Here is a 26,019-nt window from a genome sequence, read left to right on the forward strand (position 1 = left end):
ACGACAACATTAATGATGATGTTGTTGGAACATCACAGATTGGTCATCAATATTTGCTCCTTTTCTCACTCACCTCCATGTCACCTGCTCTTCCTGCCCTGTCGACATCCTCATACTCTCTCCCTCTCTCTCTTTACTCTGAACGCACCAGAGTGAACATGAAATAAATGTTTCTTGCCATTCTTGCCATGATGTTCAGGAATGGATTACTAACCATTTCTGATCTGAATGGCAATGATTATTATAAAAATACACATTGACACACCTCTTGCACTACTACATACTTATCATCTGCCTGGTACTCATTGTCTCCGAGGCTGCCAAAAAACTAATGAATGTCACTGCCCCCCTTCCTTTTGTTCATGCTGACACTCACGGTGAATGAAAGCTGACTAATAAAACTGCATTAGCAAAGAGCTATAGAGTATACACTATAGCTATATACAGCTATAGAGTATACTAAACGAATATGCAATCAATGAAAACAACTACTGTCTGCACAAATAACACATGCAGCGCAACATAAATGATTGACACTTTACTCAGAATTCGTGTGGGCTTTCTGACATTTCTAACAAAATCATTAATGTAAGACATTAACGTTAGTTGAATACGCACATGAGCACCATTGTGATGGATGATTGATTAGCAATCAGAGGTTACCTGTCATAGCATAGCACATTTCTATTTTATTAATAATTAATATGTGGATTTGGAGAAGGCATTCGACTGTGTCCCTCGCGGCATCTTGTGGAGGGTGCTTGGGGAATATGGGGTCCTGGGTCCTTTGCTAAGGGCTGTCAGGTCCCTGTACAACCGAAGCAGGAGCTTGGTCCGCATTGCTGGCAGTAAGTCAGACTTGTTCCCAGTGCATGTTGGACTCCGGCAGGGCTGCCCTTTGTCACCGGTTCTGTTCGTAATTTTTATGGACAGAATTTCTAGGTGCAGCCAGGGGCCGGAGGGTGTCAGGTTTGGGGACCACACAATTTCGTCTCTGCTCTTTCCAGATGATGTTGTCGTGTTGGCCCCTTCTAACCAGGACCTTCAGCATGCGCTGGGACGGTTTGCAGCCGAGTGTGAAGCGGTGGGGATGAAAATCAGTACCTCCAAATCCGAGGCCATGGTCCTCAGTCGGAAAAGGGTGGCTTGCCCACTTCAGGTTGGTGGAGAGTGCCTGCCTCAAGTGGAGGAGTTTAAGTATCTAGGGGTCTTGTTCACGAGTGAGGGAAGGATGGAACGGGAGATTGACAGACGGATCGGTGCAGCTTCTGCAGTAATGCAGTCGATGTATCGGTCTGTCGTGGTGAAGAAAAAACTGAGCCGCAAGGCGAAGCTCTCGATTTACCAGTCAATCTACGTTCCTACTCTCACCTATGGTCATGAGCTTTGGGTCATGACCGAAAGGACAAGATCCCGGATACAGGCGGCCGAAATGAGCTTTCTCCGCAGGGTGGCCGGGCGATCCCTTAGAGATAGGGTGAGAAGCTCGGTCACCCGGGAGGAGCTCAGAGTAGAGCCGCTGCTCCTCCACATCGAGAGGGGTCAGCTGAGGTGGCTTGGGCATCTTTTTGGGCATCTTCCTGGGAAGGTGTTCCGGTCCCGTCCCACCGGGAGGAGACCCCGGGGAAGACCTAGGACACGCTGGAGGGACTATGTCTCCTGGCTGGCCTGGGAACGCCTCGGTGTCCCCCCGGAAGAGCTGGAGGAAGTGTCTGGGGAGAGGGAAGTCTGGGCATCCCTGCTTAGACTGCTGCCCCCGCGACCCGGCCCCGGATAAGCGGAAGATGATGGTATGGTATGGTATAATTAATATATCAATATATTGGGGGGGTGTGTCAGCCCAAATATATGTTGTGATTGCGGCCTTGATCCATAGATCCTCTGTACTACATTGTGTTGAATGACACGTCAGTTGGCATAAATGCAGGGGGGGTTCGTGGGATTTTTTTATTATTATGAAAAAAGAAAAAATATAAAATTTTTCAATGATAAGAAGTCAGACACTAATTGTTTTTCATTATATGAAATATGAAATATCATTATATGAAACAAAAACAGCCTGTGGTCTGTATTGAATGCTGGACAGTTTGAATCATTGAGTGATCCAGTCTGTATATGTGATTGTGCTGGCCTTACAATGCGATCTCTTGAACAAAGCTAGACAGCCAGTGAACATTCAAAAGTCCTCCAATAAACACACAAGGCTTGACTTTTCTTGTATTTTACTGAAGCTATTTCCTCTTGTTGTTTTGTTTTGTAAAACTGAAACATTACAGAATACGAATATTTATCAGTACACAAAACATGAACATATGCATACATATAACTGTTACTACATAATTCCTCTCAAAGTGTAAAACAAGCAATGTAGCCTACTGTATGAAAACACAGTTCACCTACAAGTCACATTGTCACAAACAATTAAAGCAGATCGAGCTAGCTACAGCTGTACTGCTAGCTAAAAGAGCACATGTTTTGCCAAACATAAAAACGTTTCTAACATGACATTCCTAACCAATGCAAGTGATTACATTTTTTTATATATTACTTACAGGCACATAGTCTCCAAGGCAGAAGCGTATCAGAAATAAATTCAGCAACATTAATCCAGCACTGACTTTCTTGCCTGTCAGAGTTCTACTGAAGAAAGTGCTTCTCTGAATTATTAACTCTGACCAGTAGAGGGCAGCACACAACATGACCTTCTGAACTTTAACTTAACATGAAAACATCAAATACATTTTCACCTTTTTTTACTTTTCCAACAAATAACTTATTTAACCCATTCACTTAACTTTAAAGACAGCACCGTGATAGAAGTTATTTATGAATTTAGAGAATTTTCCAGTCAAGACTTACATACAATTAAGATTAAATTTTAAATGTAAAAGATGACCTTTAGCACATTTCTTACAGAGAGTATCAGTCTTGCATCACGAAAAACCGAAAAAAACTATTATGGCAGCAGTTCCCAAATAGTGGATAAGTGAACATAAATTATTTTTCATATTTTTTTCATTTAGATATTGTGGGTTACTCTGTGTAAATAAATACGTCTGTTTTATGTGTTTTCATTTCAGTCTGTAAAGCAACAAAAGATGAACATTTTGGAACGGATGAGGACTTTCTATGTCGATAACAGTAAATAGGTGACAGGAAATTATTTTCGGCGACCCACACTTTCAAAATGACAATTCAAAATTTTGAGAATTACACAAAGAGTGATATTATAGTATTAACCCCTCATTAAGTTTTCTTCAATTTTCTTCGTTGCAGATATACTATACATATAACACGACAGACTTTAATAACAAACATTCCCCACATACCGATGAAAACTCTAAATTAGCGTCATGCTGGCAACATTAGAGATTCCGTAGCAACAATAAGACTTCCGGTTTTCGGATTTTGCCTTCAAAATAGAAGTCCGCGGTAAAACGCGATTTTAATAATATTAAATGTATCTAATAATATTAAATGTATCTATTTTGACACTTTGCTTAGTGTATATTGTAAAAATGTATTCTAGGAAATGTTCAGGAGAATCTATAGAATAATTATATGCAAAGAAATCAAGGGGCACTATGTATTTGCAATTGTTGCTGGCATTTTACTTCACCCATCCTAGATCCTATTGGCCACAATGTAACTCAATGGATATGAAATATATAGAAAAAAAACTGTTTTATACGCCGCGGTGAATGTATTGTAGGAAATGTTCAGGAGACTCTATAGAATGATTATATGCAAAGAAATCAAGGGGCACTCTGTATTTGCAATTGTTGCTGGTGTTTTACTCCGCCCACCCCATTGGCCACAATGCAACTCAATGGATATGAAATACATATTGGCCTATAAAAAAAAAACTATTCTACACGCCGCAGTGAATGTATTGTAGGAAATGTTCAGGAGACTCTATAGAATGATTATATGCAAAGAAATCAAGGGGCACTCTGTATTTGCAATTGTTGCTGGTGTTTTACTCCGCCCACCACATTGGCCACAATGCAACTCAATGGATATGAAATACATATTGGCCTAAAAAAAAAAACTATTCTACACGCCGCGGTGAATGTATTGTAGGAAATGTTCAGGAGACTCTATAGATTGATTATATGCAAAGAAATCAAGAGGCACTGTGTATTTGCAATTGTTGCTATCATTTTACATTCCATTGGCAACATTCCAAATTACTGAATAGTCATCAATTTAGATCCATTATTCCTTGTGTTAATGGAGGCGATAATCACTACTTTACTTGGTGATTACTAAACAATTCAGCCAACGATACAAGGCTTGTATTGTATTTGATTGTTCAGTACGGTTTGTGGACTCTAGAGAAAATAATAACACTTTATAATCTTCTTGCTTGGGTCCAGACATTGTCTCAGAGCCCCGGTGGTCCAGTACCTCCTGCCAGACAGTAACAGAGCAAATGTCTTGGATGTCCTTATGTAAGATTAGGGTGAGGATATCAGCACCTGAAATACAACAAACATTCTGAGAGCCATAGTGCAAGTGCACATACTGCATGATCACATTATTGCAGACTAATCTTCTTGTAATAATGTACATGGAATAATTTGTTCATGGTGTATCTGCTGAATATGTTCTGACATTAATGCAAATAAATGTTTTCTGATAATTTATATAAAATAGAACATCTCATGTTGTTTTTGAATGAATTCATTAATGCTTTAGTGAACACACACACATAGGGACCACAACTATTTCCATCTACCTGAGCTTTGAAATTCACAAAGATGATAAAATTCAAATTTCAGGACAATGTCCACAATTGCATGTAAAGCCAAAGACTGTGATGCCAGGTACTTCTGTAGTGGGTGAAGAATGCTCTGCAGTTGATTCTCATGCTGCTTTAAGGAGTCCATTAGTTTAACATTCAGTGTTATACAGTTCTGTGCATGTACTTTCTTTTTAATGTCTATAGCTATGGCCATCCAATGGTCATTTAAAATGACAGGTATTATTACTTTTTCAAAACACCACCAATTGTGTGCTACTCTAGGTACCTCAGGCAGAACATCCATCCTTTCAGAAAATAGATTTTGTAGCTGTTGGCTAACGAAAGACGCAGGGCACATCAGCACAAAGTGATCCTCCAAATGAGATTTAATTAGATCAAGGTACTCGTCAATTATCTTATCACTGAACCAATTTCCATTGCTTATTGTATCAAAATCCTCAACAGCCAGTAAAGATGGTTTTCTGTGAGTTGTGAGTTTCTTATTAAGAATGTCTTTATTTTGATCGGTATCCAATTCCTTGCATTTGTCAGTGCACATGTGAATTACTTCTTTCTGACCAAAGTGAAGAACTTCTACACTACTTGTAAGATCATATGCAAGAAGACAGAATGTGTCCTTAAGCAACACTTTATTGAGTAATACAAAAGTATAGCCCACTGGTGTCTTTGATGTCTTAGTGCAGTTTGCATGCCAAAGCTGGTCATGATATTTAGAAAGTTTAATAAATGGGTATTCATCTGAAAATGTGACTATACTGGAAAGAGTACACTGAAAACCCTAACGTATTTCTTACTTACATTTTTCAATTAAGTGTAACTCAAAGTTAGATACATGTTCCCAATAAATTAAAACGTTTATGTTTTACTGACTTTTAAAATGTTCCCAGCATGCTCTGCTTCAAATTGACATTTTGGAAGGGTTTTATTATCTTTTTTTGCATGTATTTTTACTGATTAATTAATCTTAGCTACACAAACATCAAACACATACATTTGTCTGAAGTAATCCAATCATTTAATCTAACATATATTTCGCACCCGCTACTGAAATGATTGCAACTATTACATAAAATATCCATCTTTTCCTTGGACTTCCTGGTTCTAACAGGAATTATACCTTCCTTTGCAAGCCAATGCCTTGTGGGTAGCTTTCCAAGTCTCTGTTAAAGCTCCCAGAATTTCCTGAAATCTCAGCAGACGTGTTGATTTTTATTTTGCAAATCTGTGAAGTTAACTTTTTAGCCATTTGTGCTAGGATTTCAGCAAGACATTCCACAGCACAATTTGACAGCATCTGAAATGAACACTCCATGAGCTCATGGAATTGACCAGAAGAACAAATGTGTTCAATAACCATGTCTCAGACATTAACAAATACAGTCATGGGTGGTAACTCTTGAGTTCATTTAAAGGGCAATGCATATTGGGAAATAATTTTCTTCCATATTTTTATGTACAGTTAACTTGAAATAAATATTTAAAAAATCTTAACTCTTAAGTTCCAATAAATTGTAATTTTTAAGTAATTACTTACTTTTCCAAAATGAAGTTAGTTGACTTAAATTTTTGGATGTAATCAGTTTCCACAAACGTTTTGAGTATTCTGAACTTATTAGGTTTTACAGTGTATATGTGTGTTTGCTAAATATCAAAGGTAAAGTAAAGCTTCTAGGTAAGTGCATGCTCACTGTGTCAATTTTTTATAAGCAAAGTATTTTGTGTATGGGTAACATAACTGTTGGAATGTTGGGAGCCTTTGGATTTCTTAGACACATTACATGTTCTGTTGGACTGAAATAAGATATTCACCAATGCTTTCTGCAGAAATCTCCCTTGGTTCTACTATGAGTTGTTTTGTGTTTAGACTGTGAATGTAGAGCAGGTCATTTGCCAAGAAGTTAGCAGCTAGAAGTGCCTGAACAAGATCTTCAACTATATCCTTTACATAACTATAATGAAGTTGTTGTTGAACCATGGATTGTGATTTTTTTTTTGGTGCATATAATCACTCAATTGAGTCTCCTGAACAATATGTATTTCATATCCATTGATATTACATTGGGATGGGTGGAGTGAAATGCCAGCAACACTTGCAAATACACAGTGCCTGTTGATTATTTAATTGTTTGCATATAATTACTCTATCCACTCTCCTGAACATTTCCTACAATACATTTTTACAATATACACTAAGAAAAGTGTCAAAATCGATACATTTAATATTATTAAAATCGCATTTTACCGCAGACTTGTATTTTGAAGACAAAATCCGAAAACCGGAAGTCTAATTGTTGCTACGGAATTTCTATTGTTGCCAGCCTGACGCTGCAGTCTTTAACTATAGGAGAGGTAAGATGTAAGCTATTTGAACACCCATTTCACACTCTAACACAGTTGTAGCCTAATGTTTGCCTATATTTAAAGTTACGTTGCACTTAGTATAGTTTTGGGGTTATTTTAAGCATTTTAAACAAAGAGCCCTCTGGGAACCACATGAGCCGGCTCTTTCGGGTGAACGGGGATAGAAGAGCCGGCTTAATTAAAAGTACTCGGAATGCCCATCACTATCTTTTTCCCCTGCGTGGGCTGGCGCCATCCAAAACACTCACTGTGCTCAGTGAGTTTTTCCTAGCCACTTAAATTCAACACTACTGTTGTTCGCTCGTTGAGGTTTAAGGCCGGGTGTTTTTGTAAAAGCACTTTGTGACAACTCCTGTTGTAAAATACATTTGATTGATTGATTGCTCAGAAAAGTTCAGCTGTGGAACCATTTCCACATAGGCGCAGGCTAGTGTAGTGGAGGTCACTCACATAATGTTTTATGGTGCTTTGATCAGAACTTTGAAAGGAGTATGGACAGAGACAAAATGCTCTTGCACAATTTAATAGTTTATTTGCAAATAGAGAGACGTGTCAAACGCTTACATACATTATCATCTGAGGAGTCTCTAACTTAATACATGACTGGTCATCAGTACTTTTAGTGGAAAAAAGGGTGTGGTTAGTTGCTGTCCTAACTCAATAGAACACTTTTCCTTTGTTCCATTACATTCCTACGTTTCACCCAAGGGGCAAGCTATCCTCTCCCACATGGGTAACCTCTTCAACTCTAGGAGAAGACTCACAGCATCTGGACAAACAACAGATAGACACTGATGGGTTATACAGATTTACTGATTTACGAGTAACCCTATAATCTGCTGATACCAGTCAATGATGCCCCCTAGGCAAATACCAGATCCCCCTCTCCTACATTCCTTTTCATATCCAAACATGGGGACCCCGTACCTTTAACTAGTAACCCATTTATACATGTGTAGGGCCAAGTATACATCAGTTTAAGAATTTCCACAACACGTATCATATTTGTGGATAGCAAACTGTTTGTGGATTGGTTCCTGTTTGTTTGCAGAGTTTTGACACAAACATTCCACAAAAAAGCTTTATTAACACCATCTTGTCCGGTGCTCCAGCCAATCAGGCACTTGCCTTTAGACTAACGTCAGGTCTTGGTTCGGTATAGTTGTCAGCTCAGACTTCAACTTTTTCTCGTTTCCTAGAGGCCATAGTTTCACCGCACAGTCAAGCTCAGATGTAGGGAATGACAGGAAATTGTAGGAAGAGCAAGCTGTCAACCAGCTTGGCAGCAATCAGGTGGTCACTTTGTGAAAACCTCTGCTCCACCTGGGACATGACTGTCGTATGCCTCCTTCATCACCGGCTCTGTGTTGGTTACTCGTCGGCCTGGCTCGTCTGTTCCATCGAGAATGGTGGTAGCCCATTCATCAGTTTGCTTCCGCTTATTCTGGACATTCTCCTTGAAACAGATGAGCTCTCTGCTAATCCCAGATGCATCGATGCTCTGTTTTTGCAGAGTGTTGTATTAAACATCAACTTCTGGCATAAGGAAGAAATAAAATTCCAGCAGCTGCAGAAAGGCTCGGTCACTGAGTTTCTTTGCCTCACTTATGGTGGCCTCATTCCATCCTGGTTCTGTGCGTATGTCCTCAATACACAGGAGCAGCGCTGCACGGTTTTCCCAAACTGCATTGACAGTTTTACTTTTAAAGTTCCATAGTAAAGAAGGTGGCCTTGGATTGCGTCTCTGTGTTGCCTCAGCAAGTGCGGCAACACGTTTTGGAGCACCAGAGAAAAAGGTGGTAAAAGCACTTAAATCTGAAAAAAACACCTTCAGGATGCTCATCCTTGCTGAACAAAGTTGCTGCAAGGTCAGGTTCAGCTGGTGAGCATAGCAGTGAACAAACTGGACATGTGGGTATGTCTCTTTCATTAGTGTCTGTACCCCTCGAATGTTTCCACTCATTACAGCCGCACCATCATAAGTTTGAGCGATCAGCTTTTCTCCCAGCTTCAGTTGTTCTAGCACACCCTTGATGCTATTAGAGAGGCCGAGTCCAGTTTTATCTTTGACTTCCACAAACTCCAAAAACCTCTCTGTCAATGTATTGTCAGGCAACATGTATCGCAGCACAACTACCATTTGTGATTTACAGGAGACATCAGTTGTCTCATCTGCCTGTATGGCAACAAATTGTCTTAACCAAGCAAGTGGACATCTCCCTGTACACTTCATATATACAGTCTAACAGTTCGTTTTGTACAGTGCTAGATGCCCTTTGAAGATGGGCTGAGCGTCATAGTGCCTCTGAAGTCTCGAATCGCCCTCACACATAGTCTCGAAAATGCATCTGAATATTCCAGGATTCAGGGAGTCCACCGACTCGTCATGCCCCCACAGTGCAGTTTCACATTTTCCACACAGTTTAATACATGTTATGATCCGACTGAGAACGTACCTGTTTTCCTCCACCTGTTTGTTATGCTGCTCAATGGAGCGCCTGTAAGCACTGTCAACTTGGGCTGTGACATCTACCCTTCCTACAGCATCCAAATTAGGAACATAATCATTCCTCCACAACAGCATCCATATTAGGAACATAATCATTCCTCCACTACAGCATCCATATTAGGAACATAATCATTCCTCCACTACAGCATCCATATTAGGAACATAATCATTCCTCCACTACAGCATCCATATTAGGAACATAATCATTCCTCCACTACAGCATCCATATTAGGAACATAATCATTCCTCCACTACAGCATCCATATTAGGAACATAATCATTCCTCCACTACAGCATCCATATTAGGAACATAATCATTCCTCCACTAGAGCATCCATATTAGGAACATAATCATTCCTCCACTACAGCATCCATATTAGGAACATAATCATTCCTCCACTACAGCATCCATATTAGGAACATAATCATTCCTCCACTACAGCATCCATATTAGGAACATAATCATTCCTCCACTACAGCATCCATATTAGGAACATAATCATTCCTCCACTATAGCATCCATATTAGGAACATAATCATTCCTCCACTACAGCATCCATATTAGGAACATAATCATTCCTCCCCAGATACTCAGTTCTTCCTCCTCCTCAGTCATCACCCATCCCCAGTCAAACGTCACCCCAATCGTCAGTCATCCCCTGGTCAACTATTATCACATGGACTCAATACAGAAGAGGTGCTAGCTTGTTTAAGGTGAGAAAATTATGTTTTTGCGCTTTCATAATCACAAAATGTCACCTTTATTGAAATACTGTTGTGTACTTGCGTAGCTAGATTCTATATTTTCAGTTAAGCCGTTCTGCTAAAGAATTGACTACGCCACTGAATCTAGCTAAGCAAGTAGGAACTCCTGCCACAATGTTGCCGTGCTGGCAGGGAATGACTACACCACAGCACACACCAGCAAACACAAACACTCTCCTCCCTCAGCTAACGGCGGGAGCCATGGGTGGAGGCGGGGGAGGAGGGAGCCAGTCTCTCTTCAGGGGTTCTCGTCCTTCAATGGACCAGAGGACGTTTTTTTTTGTCATTGGCCCTCATTCATGAATCTTTTCTCAGAAAAGCTCTCAGATTCGAACGTTGGGAGAGACTTATGATCACCTCTAAGTGTGATTCACAAAACTGTTGCACCTGGTTGAAATTAGCGTAGATGTCATCGCAGATTGATAAATCGGCTATAAAGCTGTGGAATGCGAGAACGCTCTGTACCTGTCCTTATTTACATATGACACACCCGTAATTTATGCAGGTGTGGCGATCAGCAATCTATGAATTGACAGATTTCAATATAAATTATAGCCTAAAATGGAAAATTAACCATTCGTCATTTTCCATGACAAAATCAGGGCAGATACAGAACACTTTTGCCTCTATGGTTGCCAGCTTCAATGTGGAAAAATAAAGGACACCTTGCCAGCAGCCCCAAGCCTGGAGGACACAAAAGCAGGGGGTCTGGGGGTCCTCTCCGATGAGATTGAGTGTCAGACACTTAAATACCTGCATTCTGGTGAATTTTTATGCACAAATTTGTGCTTTTCATGCATCAATTTCGAAGTCCTGTGCTAGTCTCAACATGAATGTAATGGACATAGAGTCAATAAAAGTAAAGAGCAGTTGCATCAATTATTTTAAGGTTTAAAACATCAGATCATAGACTTGGGCAAGACGTTTGATCTTTCAAAATAAACTATTTGGTATATTTGGAAGAAGCAAGAACCCACCCTCCAGGAAGGATGAAGTAGCCTAGTTAGAGGGCCCTCTGGAACCCTCTTATGTTTGTAAGTTTTATTATTATTAATATTCTTCTTCTCCAGGGCCATTTTCAGAGGTCCATAGCTCGGTCCACTCTGGTGCAAAATGCTCCAAACTTTGCCTGATTGTAGACAGCCACGGTCTGAAGGAACTTGGCCATCATGGTACCCATACTCCTCATGGTGGCGCTGTAGCACTCAGTCGAAAATTGAAAGCTGAAGCTCAGATCTCATGAACCGAATGTCATAGAGAAACATAACCAAGTACCAGATATACCCCTTCTCATGCTGCCCCTTGATTTTTCATTCATTTTGAATTTGGTGAAAAACACGTTAACGACATCTCCGAGACCGCTGAACGGATTTACAATGCCATTTGGTGTGAAGGGCCTTTGAACCATAATCTTTCAAAGTTATGTAAGGAAAGTTGATAACTCAAATAGTATGGACGATATCAGCTAATGAAATTGAGCTGGGCGGATCGATGACTTTAGAAATCCATTATTCCCAAATGGCACATCAAACAGCTACCAAACAAAACGTACTCGTACATGTGTCTGTCAGGAATGGACCGAAAAAGTCCTATACAGAAATACCTCTTGGGGGCGCTATAAACATCACCGATGTTTCTCACGATTTTGCCGTTAATAAAAACACTCCTCCATGAACTGCCACCTTAACGTGGTGGAGGGGTTTGAGTACCCGAGTGACCCTAGGAGCTATGTTGTCTGGGGCTATATGCCCCTGGTAGGGTCTCCCAAGGCAAACAGGTCCTAGGCGACGGGTCAGACTAAGAGCGGTTCAAAACACCCCTTAATGATGAAAAATTATTTGAGTTCCGTGACGTCGCCCGGTATGGCGCAGCCGGGGCCCCACCCTGGAGCCAGGCCCGGGGTTGGGGCTCGCACGCGAGCGCCTGGTGGCCGGGCCTTTCCCCATGGGGCCCGGCCGGGCATAGCCCGAAGGAGCGACGTGGGGCCGCCTTCCCGTGGGCTCACCACCCACAGGAGGGACCATAAGGGGTCGGTGCGTAGAGGATCGGGCGGCAGTCGAAGGCAGGGGCCTAGGCAACCCGATCCCTGGACACGGAAACTAGCTCTAGGGACGTGGAACGTCACCTCGCTGGCGGGGAAGGAGCCTGAGATAGTGCGTGAGGTCGAGAGGTTCCGACTGGAGGTAGTCGGAATCACCTGTACGCACGGCTTGGGCTCTGGAACCACACTCCTTGAGAGAGGATGGACTCTTCACCACTCTGGAGTTGCCCATGGTGAGAGGCGGCGGGCTGGTGTGGGTTTGCTTATAGCTCCCCAGCTCTGCCGCCATGTGTTGGAGTTTACCCCGGTGAACGAGAGGGTCGTTTCCCTGCGCCTTCGGGTCGGGGATAGGGCTCTCACTGTTGTTTGTGCCTATGGGCCGAACGGCAGTGCAGAGTACCCGACCTTCTTGGAGTCTCTGGGAGGGGTGCTGGAAAGTGCTCCAACTGGGGACTCTATTGTTCTACTGGGGGACTTCAACGCCCACGTGGGCAACGACAGTGACACCTGGAGGGGTGTGATTGGGAGGAACGGCCCCCCTGATCTGAACCCGAGTGGTGTTCAGTTATTGGACTTCTGTGCTAGTCACAGTTTGTCCATAACGAACACCATGTTCAAGCATAAGGGTGTCCATCAGTGCACATGGCACCAGGACACCCTAGGCCGCAGGTCGATGATCGACTTTGTTGTCGTTTCATCTGACCTGCGGCCGTATGTCTTGGACACTCGGGTGAAGAGAGGGGCGGAGCTGTCAACTGATCACCACCTGGTGGTGAGTTGGATCCGATGGCGGGGGAGGAAGCTGGACAGACTCGGCAGGCCCAAGCGTACTGTAAGGGTCTGCTGGGAACGTCTGGCCGAGTCTCCTGTCAGAGAGATCTTTAACTCCCACCTCCGACAGAGCTTCGACTGGATCCCGAGGGAGGCTGGAGATATTGAGTCCGAGTGGACCATGTTCTCCACTGCCATTGTCGAAGCGGCCGTTCGGAGCTGTGGACGTAAGGTCTCCGGTGCCTGTCGAGGCGGCAATCCCCGAACCCGGTGGTGGACACCGGAAGTAAGGGATGCCGTCAAGCTGAAGAAGGAGTCCTATCAGGCCTGGTTGGCTTGTGGGACTCCTGAGGCAGCTGACGGGTACCGACTGGCCAAGCGGACTGCAGCCCGGGTGGTTGTGGAGGCAAAAACTCGGGCCTGGGAGGAGTTCGGTGAGGCCATGGAGAAGGACTATCGGCTGGCCTCGGAGAGATTCTGGCAAACCGTCCGGCGCCTCAGGAGAGGGAAACAGTGCCCTACCAACGCTGTTTACAGTAGAGGTGGGCAGCTGTTGACCTCAACTGGGGATGTCGTCGGGCGGTGGAAGGAGTACTTCGAGGATCTCCTCAATCCCGCCGTCACATCTTCCATTGAGGAAGCAGAGGATGAGGGCTCAGAGGTGGACTCGTCCATCACCCGGGCTGAAGTCACTGAGGTGGTCAAGAAACTCCTCGGTGGCAAGGCACCGGGGGTGGATGAGATCCGCCCTGAGTACCTCAAGTCTCTGGATGGTGTGGGGCTGTCTTGGTTGACACGCCTGTGCAACATCGCGTGGCGGTCGGGGACAGTGCCTTTGGGATGGCAGACCGGGGTGGTGGTCCCTCTTTTTAAGAAGGGGGACCGGAGGGTGTGTTCCAACTACAGGGGGATCACACTTCTCAGCCTCCCCGGGAAAGTCTATGCCAGGGTTCTGGAGAGGAGAATACGGCCGATAGTAGAACCTCGGATTCAGGAGGAACAGTCTGGTTTTCGTCCGGGCCGTGGAACACTGGACCAGCTCTATACCCTCTACGGGGTGTTGGAGGGTTCATGGGAGTTTGCCCAACCAATCCACATGTGTTTTGTGGATTTGGAGAAGGCATTCGACTGTGTCCCTTGCGGCATCCTGTGGAGAGTGCTTCGGGAATATGGGGTCCTGGGTCCTTTGCTAAGGGCTGTCAGGTCCCTGTACGACCGAAGCAGGAGCTTGGTCCGCATTGCCGGCAGTAAGTCAGACTTGTTCCCAGTGCATGTTGGACTCCGGCAGGGCTGCCCTTTGTCACCGGTTCTGTTCATAATTTTTATGGACAGAATTTCTAGGCGCAGCCAGGGGCCGGAGGGTGTCAGGTTCGGGGACCACACGATTTCGTCTCTGCTCTTTGCGGATGATGTTGTCGTGTTGGCTTCTTCAAACCAGGACCTTCAGCATGCGCTGGGACGGTTTGCAGCCGAGTGTGAAGCGGTGGGGATGAGAATCAGTACCTCCAAATCCGAGGCCATGGTCCTCAGTCGGAAAAGGGTGGCCTGCTCACTTCAGGTTGGTGGAGAGTGCCTGCCTCAAGTGGAGGAGTTTAAGTATCTAGGGGTCTTGTTCACGAGTGAGGGAAGGATGGAACGGGAGATTGACAGACGGATCGGTGCAGCTTCTGCAGTAATGCGGTCGATGTATCGGTCTGTCGTGGTGAAGAAAGAGCTGAGCCGCAAGGCGAAGCTCTCGATTTACCGGTCAATCTACGTTCCTACTCTCACCTATGGTCATGAGCTTTGGGTCATGACCGAAAGGACAAGATCCCGGATACAGGCGGCCGAAATGAGCTTTCTCCGCAGGGAGGCTGGGCGTTCCCTTAGAGATAGGGTGAGAAGCTCGGTCACCCGGGAGGAGCTCAGAGTAGAGCCGCTGCTCCTCCACATCGAGAGGGGTCAGCTGAGGTGGCTTGGGCATCTGTTTCCAGGAAGGCGTTCCGGTCCCGTCCCACCGGGAGGAGACCCCGGGGAAGACCTAGGACACGCTGGAGGGACTATGTCTCCCGGCTGGCCTGGGAACGCCTCGTGTCCCCCCGGAAGAGCTGGAGGAAGTGTCTGGGGAGAGGGAAGTCTGGGCATCCCTGCTTAGACTGCTGCCCCCGCGACCCGGCCCCGGATGAAGCGGAAGAAGATGCCATGCCATGCCTCTTGGGGGCGCTATAAACATCACCGATGTTTCTCACGATTTTGCCGTTAATAAAAACACACTTAAATGACATCTCCTCTGAAACCACTCCATTTCTCATTTCTATCTCTTCCATAATTACAGAGGAAACACAGTCTTTAATGCCAGGATACATAGGAGGGGGCCAGTGGTCATAACCAACCATTACACAGTCCAATACCCTCTGATAAGAAAGGTTTATTCTCAGCTTTTAGTTTAGTCTGAGGTTGTCCCTTTTCGTCAAATCCACTCTACTTATTTTTAACGTCCTCTTACTGTTTCAATCAGTTTTTTTAATCAAACTGTTGGTTTTATTAAATTTCACTTAAGTTCTTATTGTATTAATTTGATCTTGATTTTATCATTTTGGCCCTCTATGTATTACAGGTGCTGGTCATAACATTTGAATATCATCAAAAAGTTGATTTATTTCAGTAATTCCATTCAAAAAGTGAAACTTGTATAATGTATACATTCATTACACACAGACTGATGTATTTCAAGTGTTTATTTCTTTTAATTTTTATGATTACCCAAAGATGCTCTATTGGGTTGAGATCTGGTGACTGTGGGGGCCATTTCAGTACAGTGAACTCATTGTCATGTTCAAGAAACCAATTTGAAATGATTCGAGCTTTGTGACATGGTGTATTATCCTGCTGGAAGTAGCCATCAGAGGATGGGTACATGGTGGTCATAAAGGGATGGACATGGTCAGAAACAATGCTCAGGTAGGCCGTGGCATTTAAACAATGCCCAATTGGCACTAAGGGGCCTTAAGTGTGCCAAGAAAACATCCCCTACACCATTACACCACCACCAGCAGCCTGCACAGTGGTAACAAGGCATGATGGATCCATGTTCTCATTCTGTTTACGCCAAATTCTGACTCTACCATCTGAATATCTCAACAGAAATCGAGACTCATCAGACCAGGCAAAATTCTTCCAGTCTTCAACTGTCCAATTTTGGTGAGCTCGTGCAAATTGTAGCCTCTTTTTCCTATTTTGTAGTGGAGATGAGTGGTACCCGGTGGGGTCTTCTGCTGTTGTAGCTCATCCGTCTCCAGGTTGTGCGTGTAGTGGCTTCACAAATGCTTTACCTCGGTTGTTTCAGTCAAAGTTGCTCTTCTATCAGATTGAATCAGTCGGCCCATTCTCCTCTGACCTCTAGCATCAACACTGGATGTTTTTCCCTTTTCACACCATTCTTTGTAAACCCTAGAATTGGTTGTGCGTGTAAATCCCTGTAACTGAGCAGATTGTGAAATACAGACCGGCCCATCTGGCACCAACAACCATGCCACGCTCAAAATGTATTAAATCACCTTTCTTTCCCATTCTGACATTCAGTTTGGAGTTCAGGAGATTGTCTTGACCAGGACCACACCCCTAAATGCATTGAAGCAACTGCCATGTGATTGGTTGATTAGATAATTGCATTCATGAGAAATTTCCTAATAATCCTTTAGGTGAGTGTATATTCAACTATTTTAATTCATTTTTATTGGTCCTTTATTTATACAGATAAAACAGTCTGAGACCAAGGTCTCTTTTCCAGCTGAGCACTGTGTACATCAAAGTAAAAAAAAAAAAAAATACACAAGTCAATTACAAATAATAAATACATGCAATAACTTTTAGTTAATTTGTCATGGCTTTAAGTTGTGCAAATAGTTCCAAGAATGAGGAGCAATTCCAAGAATGTCAGTGTGTGTGATAAGCCCCACTTCTCTAGTTTAACTTAGAGGAAAGATAGCTTGGCAGCGAATACAATTTGGTCCGGAAATAATTGGACACTGAGTTGTGTTATTTTGGTTAAATAATGAATATGGGCTTAAAGTGCAGCTTTAATTTGACGGTATTCAAATCCAAATTGGAGGAAGGGTTTAGGAATTACAGCTCTTTAATATGTAGCCCCCCCTTTTTCAAGGGGCCAAAAGTAATTGGACAATTGAATCAAAAGCTGTTTCATGGACAAGTGTGGGCTATTCCTTCATTATTTCTTCATCAATTAAGCAGGTGAAAGGTCTGGAGTTGATTCCAGGTGTGGCATTCGCATTTGGAAGCTGTTGCAGTCAAAGGAGCTCTCAAAGCAAGTGAATTAGTCATTTCCTATGCTGCAAAAAAAACATCCATCAGAGAGATAGCAGGAACATTAGGAGTGGCCAAATCAACAGTTTGGTACATTCTGAGAAAAAAAAAGAACACACTGTTGAGCTCTGAACCACAAAAAGGTCTGGACGTCCACAGAAGACAACAGTGGTGGATGGTTGTAGGATCCTTTCCATGGTAAAGAAAACCCCTTCACAACATCCAGCCAAGTGTAACAGTGGTGGTAGTGGAGGAACCAGGCGCAGGCGAATACACTCTGTGTGGGTTTTAATGTAAATCAAACACGAGCATACAAAACCAACTTAAAGAAAACAAAGGGGCTGAATCTTTAGCCAGCAAAACAGAAACACTCAGCGGTTATGTGTGACACACAGACCGTACCAACAACAATGATGGACAAATGTGGGGAGCAGAGGGGAAACATTTAAACACATACTAACGAGATGATTGGGACCTGGTGTGAATAGTTGAAGACATATGACATGAAGACAAGTCCGGGATGTGTTTGTGGAGTGATGGGAACTGGAGGTGTACGGGACGGTGGCAGTGATCCTCACCGCACTGTGACAGTACCCCCCCAAAGGCGCGGGCTCCCGACTGCAAGACCGGGAACAACACAGGGGGAGAGGGCGGGACGACGGCACCAAGGCAGGCTGAGGCTCGGCACCCGGAGCGGCCTGAACAGGCCGGGGAGGCGGAGCCGGCGGAAGAGCAGGAGCCGGCAGAAGAGCAGGAGCCGGTGGAGGGTCAGGAGACGGGAGACCCAGTTGAGGGTCAGGAGACGGGAGAGCCGGCGGAGGGGCAGGAGACGGCAGAAGGGCCGGGACAGGCCGGGGAGGAGGAGCGGCAGGGAGAGGCGACGGCACCTGGTCAGCGGGAGGAGCTGGCGGCTGCGGCTGATAATTCCCAGATAATTCTTAAGTGTATAAGGATATACTGTATTGTCTGCGCAGATTCAACCAAATTCAGGGAAGTTGCTTAGACGGCGCTTCAATTTACAGATGGACAATTAACCAAAACATACTGTGAATGCAAGAGTTTTTTAAGGCAAAGAAGCAGAATATTCTGCAATGGCCGATCTCAACCCGATCGAGCATGCATTTCAGTTGCTGAAAACAAAACCTAAGGCAAAAAGACCCACGGACATACAACAACTGAAGACAACTACAACTGAAGGCCTGGCAAAGCATCACAAAGGAGGAAACCCAGCATTTGGGGATGTCCACGCGTTCTAGACTTCAAGCAGTCATTGCCTGCAAAGGATTCCCATCAAAGTTTAAAAAATAAACATTTTGATAATTACTATGTAAACTTGTCCAATTGCATTTGAGCCCCTCAAATAAGGGGATTGTGTTTAACAATGTTTGCAATTTCTAAACGTTTCACATAATATTTTTGTTCAACCTGATCTGCAGTTCAATTGCATCTCAGGTGTTTCATTTCAAATCCATTGTGGTGGCATACAGAGCCAAAATTAAGAAAATTGTCCAAATATTTCCAGACATAACTGTATACAAACATCAGCCAGTGTCTGTTTCTCTGGGAAACCAGGGAGTCCCAATCAACCAAACCATACAGAAGACAATGATTGGCACCAGTAACTAAATGCAAGGCTGAATGATAGACTGCATCTAAAGGTTTTAAAAGCTGATGCTTGCATGTAAAGATCACCATAATCCAGCACAGACATTAAAGTAGCTTCAACCATATCAGTCTATGCTGGTAAGACAAGCACGCTATGATTTGTATAAAATAAACACAACTTTTTCCTCAACTTCTTCACAAATTCATTTGTGTTTTGAATGAAAGACATTCATCTAACCAAATCTCTAAATATTTGTAAGCCGGAACACATTCTATAATAGAACCGTCCAAGATCAATTACATTTTGACATCTTCGCTAAGGAGAGGAAAGTATACATTTAATTTTACTTGCGGTTAGAACCAGCTTAAGATCTGTAAGGGTAAGAGTGAGAAATCTGACTGGAGATGACCAAATGCTCGAGCATGCAATGGAGCAACAGCATACAGAATTGTGTCATCAGCATAGAAATGATACTTGCAGTTCCTCACTGTATTACAAATATACAATAGACTTAAATCACAAAGGACCTGAAATTGAGGTTTGAGGAACTCGTTTAATAGTACCATTAGGAAACAAGACTGTATACCATCCGTTACAATAGGTTCATGGGTTCTATCACACAGATAATTCTTAAACCACAAGCAAGTGTCCCAAGTCAGACCCTGGGAGGTCAGTTTCCTCAACCAAGTCAAATGACCAACTGTATTAAAAGCCTTTGACCGGTCAATAACCAGAGCCACTTTATACGCTTTTTCATCAAGTGCTTCAGCAACATCATTAACAACCAATGTATTAGCTTTAATTGGGAGTTGAAGAGAGGAGGAAAGAGAGAGAGGAGACAAAGGAGATGAGGAGCAGAAGGGGAGATGAGGAGAGGAAAAGGGGAGTAGAGGGTGAGGAGGAAGAGGAAGACTGGGGAGTTGAATAAAAGAGTTAAGGCGGAAAGGAGCAAGGGTAGGAGAAGAAAATAGGAGAGGGTCCCCACACACAACCCCACCCACACACACACACAACCCCACCCACATCCACACACACACCCACAACCCCACCCACCCACATCCACACACACACACACACACACACACACACACACACAACCCCACCCACCCACATCCACACACAACCCCACCCACATCCACACACAACCCCACCCACACACACCCACATCCCCACCCACACACACCCACCCACCCACATCCCCACCCACACACACCCACCCCCACACACACCCACACACACACACACACACACACACACACACACACACACACACGCTGTTTAAAAACTTGTTTATTCTGTCAAATCTGGGACATTCATTGTAATGAATTTACAGAAGCAGGACTGTTTTGTCAACAATTAAAGCCAGTGTGGTGATTCATACTACTGAGTAATGACTCTAAATTACAGGTTACATCTTCAATGGTGTTTATTCAAGACTATGTACAACTATGTCCTACTGAATATGACCATGATTAAAGTGAAACATCATGTGTTTGACACGGAGACCATCTGACACAGAGACACTGAGGAGTTAATATAAACATAAAACCCTGGATAGAGGGGCTCAGTGAATGTGGTGTTGAATGTGTACAGGTGGGTCAGTGTGTCAGAGGAGACCCTGTAGAAGGACAGAGTGCCGGCTAGACAGTCCAGATACACTCCTACTCTGTTGGAGTCTGAGGAGGTGACAGGTATGAAAGTTGTATTTTTATTGTGACAGACAGAGAAATTGTTACCAGCACCGAACAGACCCCAGGACTTGTCATTGTATCCAAGACCACAGTCATTATCCCCTCCTCTCCTGTTGATTTCTTTATATGTCACTCCGATCCCAGCCCCTCTCCCACTCCACTCTACCTCCCAGTAACAGCGTCCAGACAGACCCTCTCTACACAACACCTGTGGCCAGTCCTTAAATCTCTCTGGGTGATCAGGATACAGCTGCTCCTCTTCCCTCCATGTCACCTTTCTGTTCTCCTCAGACAGAGAGAGGTTTCTGTTTACTGTGTTTGGGTCCAGTGTGAGATCACAGACATCTGATGGATGAGACCAAGACACAATATTACACAACATCATCATTCATATTATACACACACACACGTTTTAATTCTTTATTGTCATATACTGGATATTAAGACACTCAGACAAAACACAAGCACAAGCATAATGAAACAAACATGTACAAACAAACCCCCACACAAATATACATGCATGTGAACACTCACCAGCCACTGCATTATGTTTACCTTGCTAGTACCGATGTTGTGAAGGATTCAGAGACCGGGCGAATTCACCGAAAACACCAATCTGTCAGCAGAAGCGTGTGATATCTTGCAAACTTTCTGCTTCTCACTCCCAACCGTGTCTTGCTTCTAAAGTGTCTGTTTAACTAAGCTTGTAAGCTTGTTATCTCTACAATGTAAGCTTGTGATCTTTGCGATTTTCCATTATTTAAAAAAACGGCAGCGACCCGGCCCCGGATAAGCGGAAGAAGATGGATGGATGGCAGCAAAAACAAATACACTGCTCAAAAATATTAAGGGAACACAAAATAGTCACAGTATAACACCTAGTCCATTAAACTTCAGGGATATCAATCTGTCCAGTTAGGAAGCATCAGTGATTGTGAATCAATGTCACCTGTTTTGGTGCAAATGAAAGTGACAGCAGGTGAACTGGAGAGGCAACAGCAAGACAACCCACAAAAAGGAATGGTTTTGCAGCTGGTGGCCACTGATAATCGCTCTCTCCTTATCCTTCCTGACTCATTCTCATTGAGTTTTGCTAGTGTTCTTGTCACTACTGGTAACATAAGGTGGTACCTGCAGCCCATTCAGTTTGTACAGGTAGTCCAGCTCCTCCAGGAGGGCACATCCATACGTGCAGTTGCTAGAAGGTATGTGGTGTGTCCCAATACAGTCTCAAGAGCATGGAGGAGATACCAGGAGACGGGCCATTACATGAGGAGAGCTGGACAGGGCCGTAGAAGGGCATCAGATGTGAAAGAGTCTGTACTATCATCCAGCATGACCGGTTTGGTGGTGGGTCAGTGATGGTCTGGGGAGGCTCATCATTGGAGGTTCGAACAGACCTACACTTGCTAGCCAACGGTACCCTGACTGCTGTTAGGTCACCGTGAAGAATTCCTCAGACCCATGGTCAAACCTCACGCTGGTGCAGTGGGCTTTGGGTTCCACCTGGTGAAGGACAAAGCCTGGCCTCATGTGGCCAGAGTGTGTAGGCAGTTCCTGGATGATGAAGGCATTGATGCCACTGATTGGCCCTCACTTTCTCCAGACCTGAATCCAGTTGAGAACCTCTGGGATGTTATGTATCGGTGCATCCGACGACGACAAGTAGCGCCACAGTCTGTCCAGGAGCTCACTGATGCCCTGATCCAGGTCTGGGAGGAGATCCCCCAGGACACATCTCATCGGGGGGTGCCCAGACGTTGTCGGGGGTGTATTCAGGCACGTGGGGGCCAGACACACTACTTAGTCACATTATAAGTTGGAACAGCCTGTGATTTCAATGGTACACTTTGATTTTCAGTTTGAGTTTGGATCCAGCCCTCAATTGGTTGGTGGATTTGGTTTCCATTGACCCTTGTTACGTCATTTTGTTCTCAATGAATTACAACATGTACAGTAAAGATTTTGATCTTTAATAATTTCATTCCTCCTGACCCACTGTGTGATTTAGGTCTTCTCTTAATTTTTTTGAGCAGTGTATATTGTGTTGGTTAACACATGTAAGTAGTATTCATTGTTTCAAACGTGGCATTTGTCATTGAAACAATACTACGTACACAAGGGTTTCCCAAACCTTTTTGGCCAACGACCCCATTTTGATATCTCGCGACCCCAACCATGTGAAGAAAAATTATATAATCTTATTTTATTATTTAAGGCTATGAGAGTTAATTGTAATACATTCTCCCTCGACCCCATTTTCATATCAGGTGAAAATGGGGTTGGGGCTCCTAGTTTGGGAACCTCTGACTTACACATATGCAAACCAACACAATATATTAGCTTTTTGCTGCTGTTTTAAAATAATAATCTATGGACGCAGATTTTGCAAAGATCACAAGCTTATATATTGCTGAGCACACAAGCTTATGTAACCAGATGCTTTTTGGAACCATTTTTGGAAGCAAGACACCGGTCTCTGTCCAGGGCGAGAAGTCACAAGAGTGCGAGATAATACACATGTTCAATAGCACACTAACATGCACACTTTCGACAGGCACACTGAATTCGCCCGGTCACTGAATTCGCCCGGTCACTGAATTCTTCGTAATGCCAGGTTGGACCCCCTTTTTCCCTTCAGAATTGCCCAAATTCTTCATGGCATAGATTCAACAAGGTGCTGGAAATATTTCTCAGAGATTTTGGTCCGTATTGACATTAGAGCATCCCCAGTTGCTGCAGATTATTTGAGTTAGAAATCAAGACTCATCAGATCAGGCAACATTTTCTAATCTTCTATTGTCCAAATTTGGTGGTCCCGTGCTAATCGTAGCCTCAGTTTTCTGTTCAGTTTCCTGTTCTCCGCTGATGACAGGAGTGGCACTCAGTGTGGTCTGCTGCTGTAGCCCATCTGGTTTAAGGGTTGATGTGTTGTGCCTTCAGAGATGCTCTTCTGCATACCTTGGTTGTAACGAGTGGTTATCTGAGTTACTTTTGCCTTTCTATCAGCTTGAAACAGTCTGGCCATTCTCCTCTGACCTCTGGGTGAAAATGCCTTGTTGATGGCAGAGAATTGCCGCTCACTGTATATTTTCTCTTTTTCTGACAATTCTCTGTAAACCCTAGAGATGATTGTGTGTGAAAATCCCAGTAGATCAGCAGTTTCTGTAATACTCAAACCAACACTGGCACCAACAACCATGCAGTTTCTGTAATACTCAAACCAGTATTACATCTGGCACCAACAACCATGCCACATTCAAAGTAACTGAAATCACCTTTCTTCCCCATTCTGATGATTGGTTTGAACTTCAGCAGACCATCTCTAGTTGCCTAAATCCATTGAATTGCTACCATGTAATTGGCTGATTGGATATTTGCGTTAACGAGCAGTTGAAAAGGTGTACCTAATGAAATGGCCGGTGAGTGTATGTTTTGTATAATAAATAACTTACATTTCTTCAGTCCTGATTTTAACCTCCACTCTCCACCATGATCCATACTGTGGAAGAAGCAGAGGAGCAGACTGTCATTTAGTGGCACACAATCTGTCTTACACACACGTGCACACACACACACACACACACACAACACATTTCCCCCATCATTAATCAAAATATGATCTAAATTGCAATATAGACATGGGCAATATTTTAATCTAAACTTCTGTGGATTCTAAAATGTTTTGAATGCGACACGTCACCAGAGTCAACAGGTATTGTCTGTCAGTCATCAGTTTTTAATGCAGGTGGTCCATTGACATTGTAATACACCATTGTTAATACTGGGCATTCTGAGTCTTTTCAGTGAACCAACTCTTCTGGATCCATTCAACTGAAAGAGCCGGATCATTTTAAGTTCCATCGTACCTCTCCTAATTATTAGACCAGCTGCTGTTTTTCAACTCACGTTACCTTACTGGGAAAAATACATGTTGAACACAAAGATGTGCTCCCTCATCTGATTTTTTTTTTTTCGGGCTAAAGAATAAAGAAAATTATGGAGCCAAATGAACAGCTCCATTCACCAATGTGAATTGGTTACCAAAATTCACCAAAGAGCCGTTCTAAAATATTTTTTTGTTCATCACTAGTCAGGGCTCATTGTTATTCATAGAAAACTAAAAGTCTGTGTTAGAGGTATTGGAAGTATTTTATCACTTAAATGCGTGCAACAACACACAGAAGTGTCAAACTCAGACTGAGTAATATAGACCAGTGTTTTTCAACCCTGCTCCTGGAGGCACACCACCCATCATGTTTTAGATCTCTCTCTGCCCAAACATACCTGATGTAGCTCATCAAGGACTTGATAATGAGCTGATCATTTGAACCAGGTGTGATAGAGCAGGGACAGATCTACAACATGCAGGGCGGGGTGCCTCCTGGAGCAGGGTTGAAAAACACTGGTATAGACCACCTGGAAAGTGGACAACTGACACTGCTACCAAAGATGTTTCCATGATTCTAATGTCTTTTCACAAAAAGTCAGTTTTCATCACCTATATTGATAGCTATTGTATCAATGTCATTCATGAATGCAAGAAAAACAAACATTGTGGTGCTATGAAATGAAATAGTTTTGGCAGTGTTAAGTTCATATTCAGTCTCGCTAGAAATTGCTCAATTCTTATGACTATTCCAATTAGTTAGTTAGTAGATAATAGTAAGTCTATAACTGGCTAATAAGCTGTTAAAATGTCCAGTGGCAAAAAGAAATACAGTTCATAGACGCTTTTGTGGTGGATGTAAACTTAATAAGCGTAATATTCAAAATTGGCGTGATGTTAATGTGTGACAAAATGTCAAGACGCTATACCGTCACTATGTGAGGAGGACCCTGATGGAACCCTAAAACTGGGCTCCGAGCCATATGGATTGGACACTGCAGATAACTGGGTGAGCTTGACCCAGGGACTGAGAGAAAGATCCGGTTTTAACCATTGTTGTTTTGATTTTCTTTTTGTCCTTTTTTTCATCTGACCTGATCTGACTCTTTCTTGTATCCCTGTATTGTATGTCCATGGTCAGGGTAGTGGGGTGGCCAGTAGGAGCACAGTTAGCTGGGCTGGGACAGAGCAAAAGCAGGAAGGGTGTCAGATTTCTCTGGATGTGATGTGCTGTCTCAGTTGCCGTGTCGCCCAATAGGCCTATTCACCATGTTAGCTGCTGTGTAGTGTGATTGTAGTGTGATTTTTCGCGTTGC

At 43.6% G+C, this 26,019-nt stretch overlaps 1 protein-coding gene across 2 annotated transcripts in view; it reads right to left on the reverse strand.

The window, feature by feature from the left end:
• The window catches only part of LOC109616257 (NLR family CARD domain-containing protein 3-like), a 54,892-nt gene that overhangs the window by 17,342 nt on the left and 11,531 nt on the right, over positions 1 to 26,019 (reverse strand). The window contains exons 7-8 of one of the 2 annotated variants that reach the window (XM_034295456.1): positions 24,270 to 24,316; positions 20,398 to 21,159 (exon numbers count right to left, since the gene is read on the reverse strand). The exons of the other annotated variant lie outside the window; for it this stretch is intronic. Coding sequence (XP_034151347.1) covers positions 20,609 to 21,159; positions 24,270 to 24,316 — 598 coding nt within the window. The 3' untranslated portion in view covers positions 20,398 to 20,608. Of the gene's footprint in view, positions 1 to 20,397; positions 21,160 to 24,269; positions 24,317 to 26,019 lie in introns of those variants that run through there. 2 annotated transcript variants of the gene reach the window in all.

The sequence above is a fragment of the Esox lucius genome, chromosome 11 (assembly GCF_011004845.1).
Source record: "Esox lucius isolate fEsoLuc1 chromosome 11, fEsoLuc1.pri, whole genome shotgun sequence".
NCBI classification, from domain to species: Eukaryota; Metazoa; Chordata; class Actinopteri; order Esociformes; family Esocidae; genus Esox; species Esox lucius.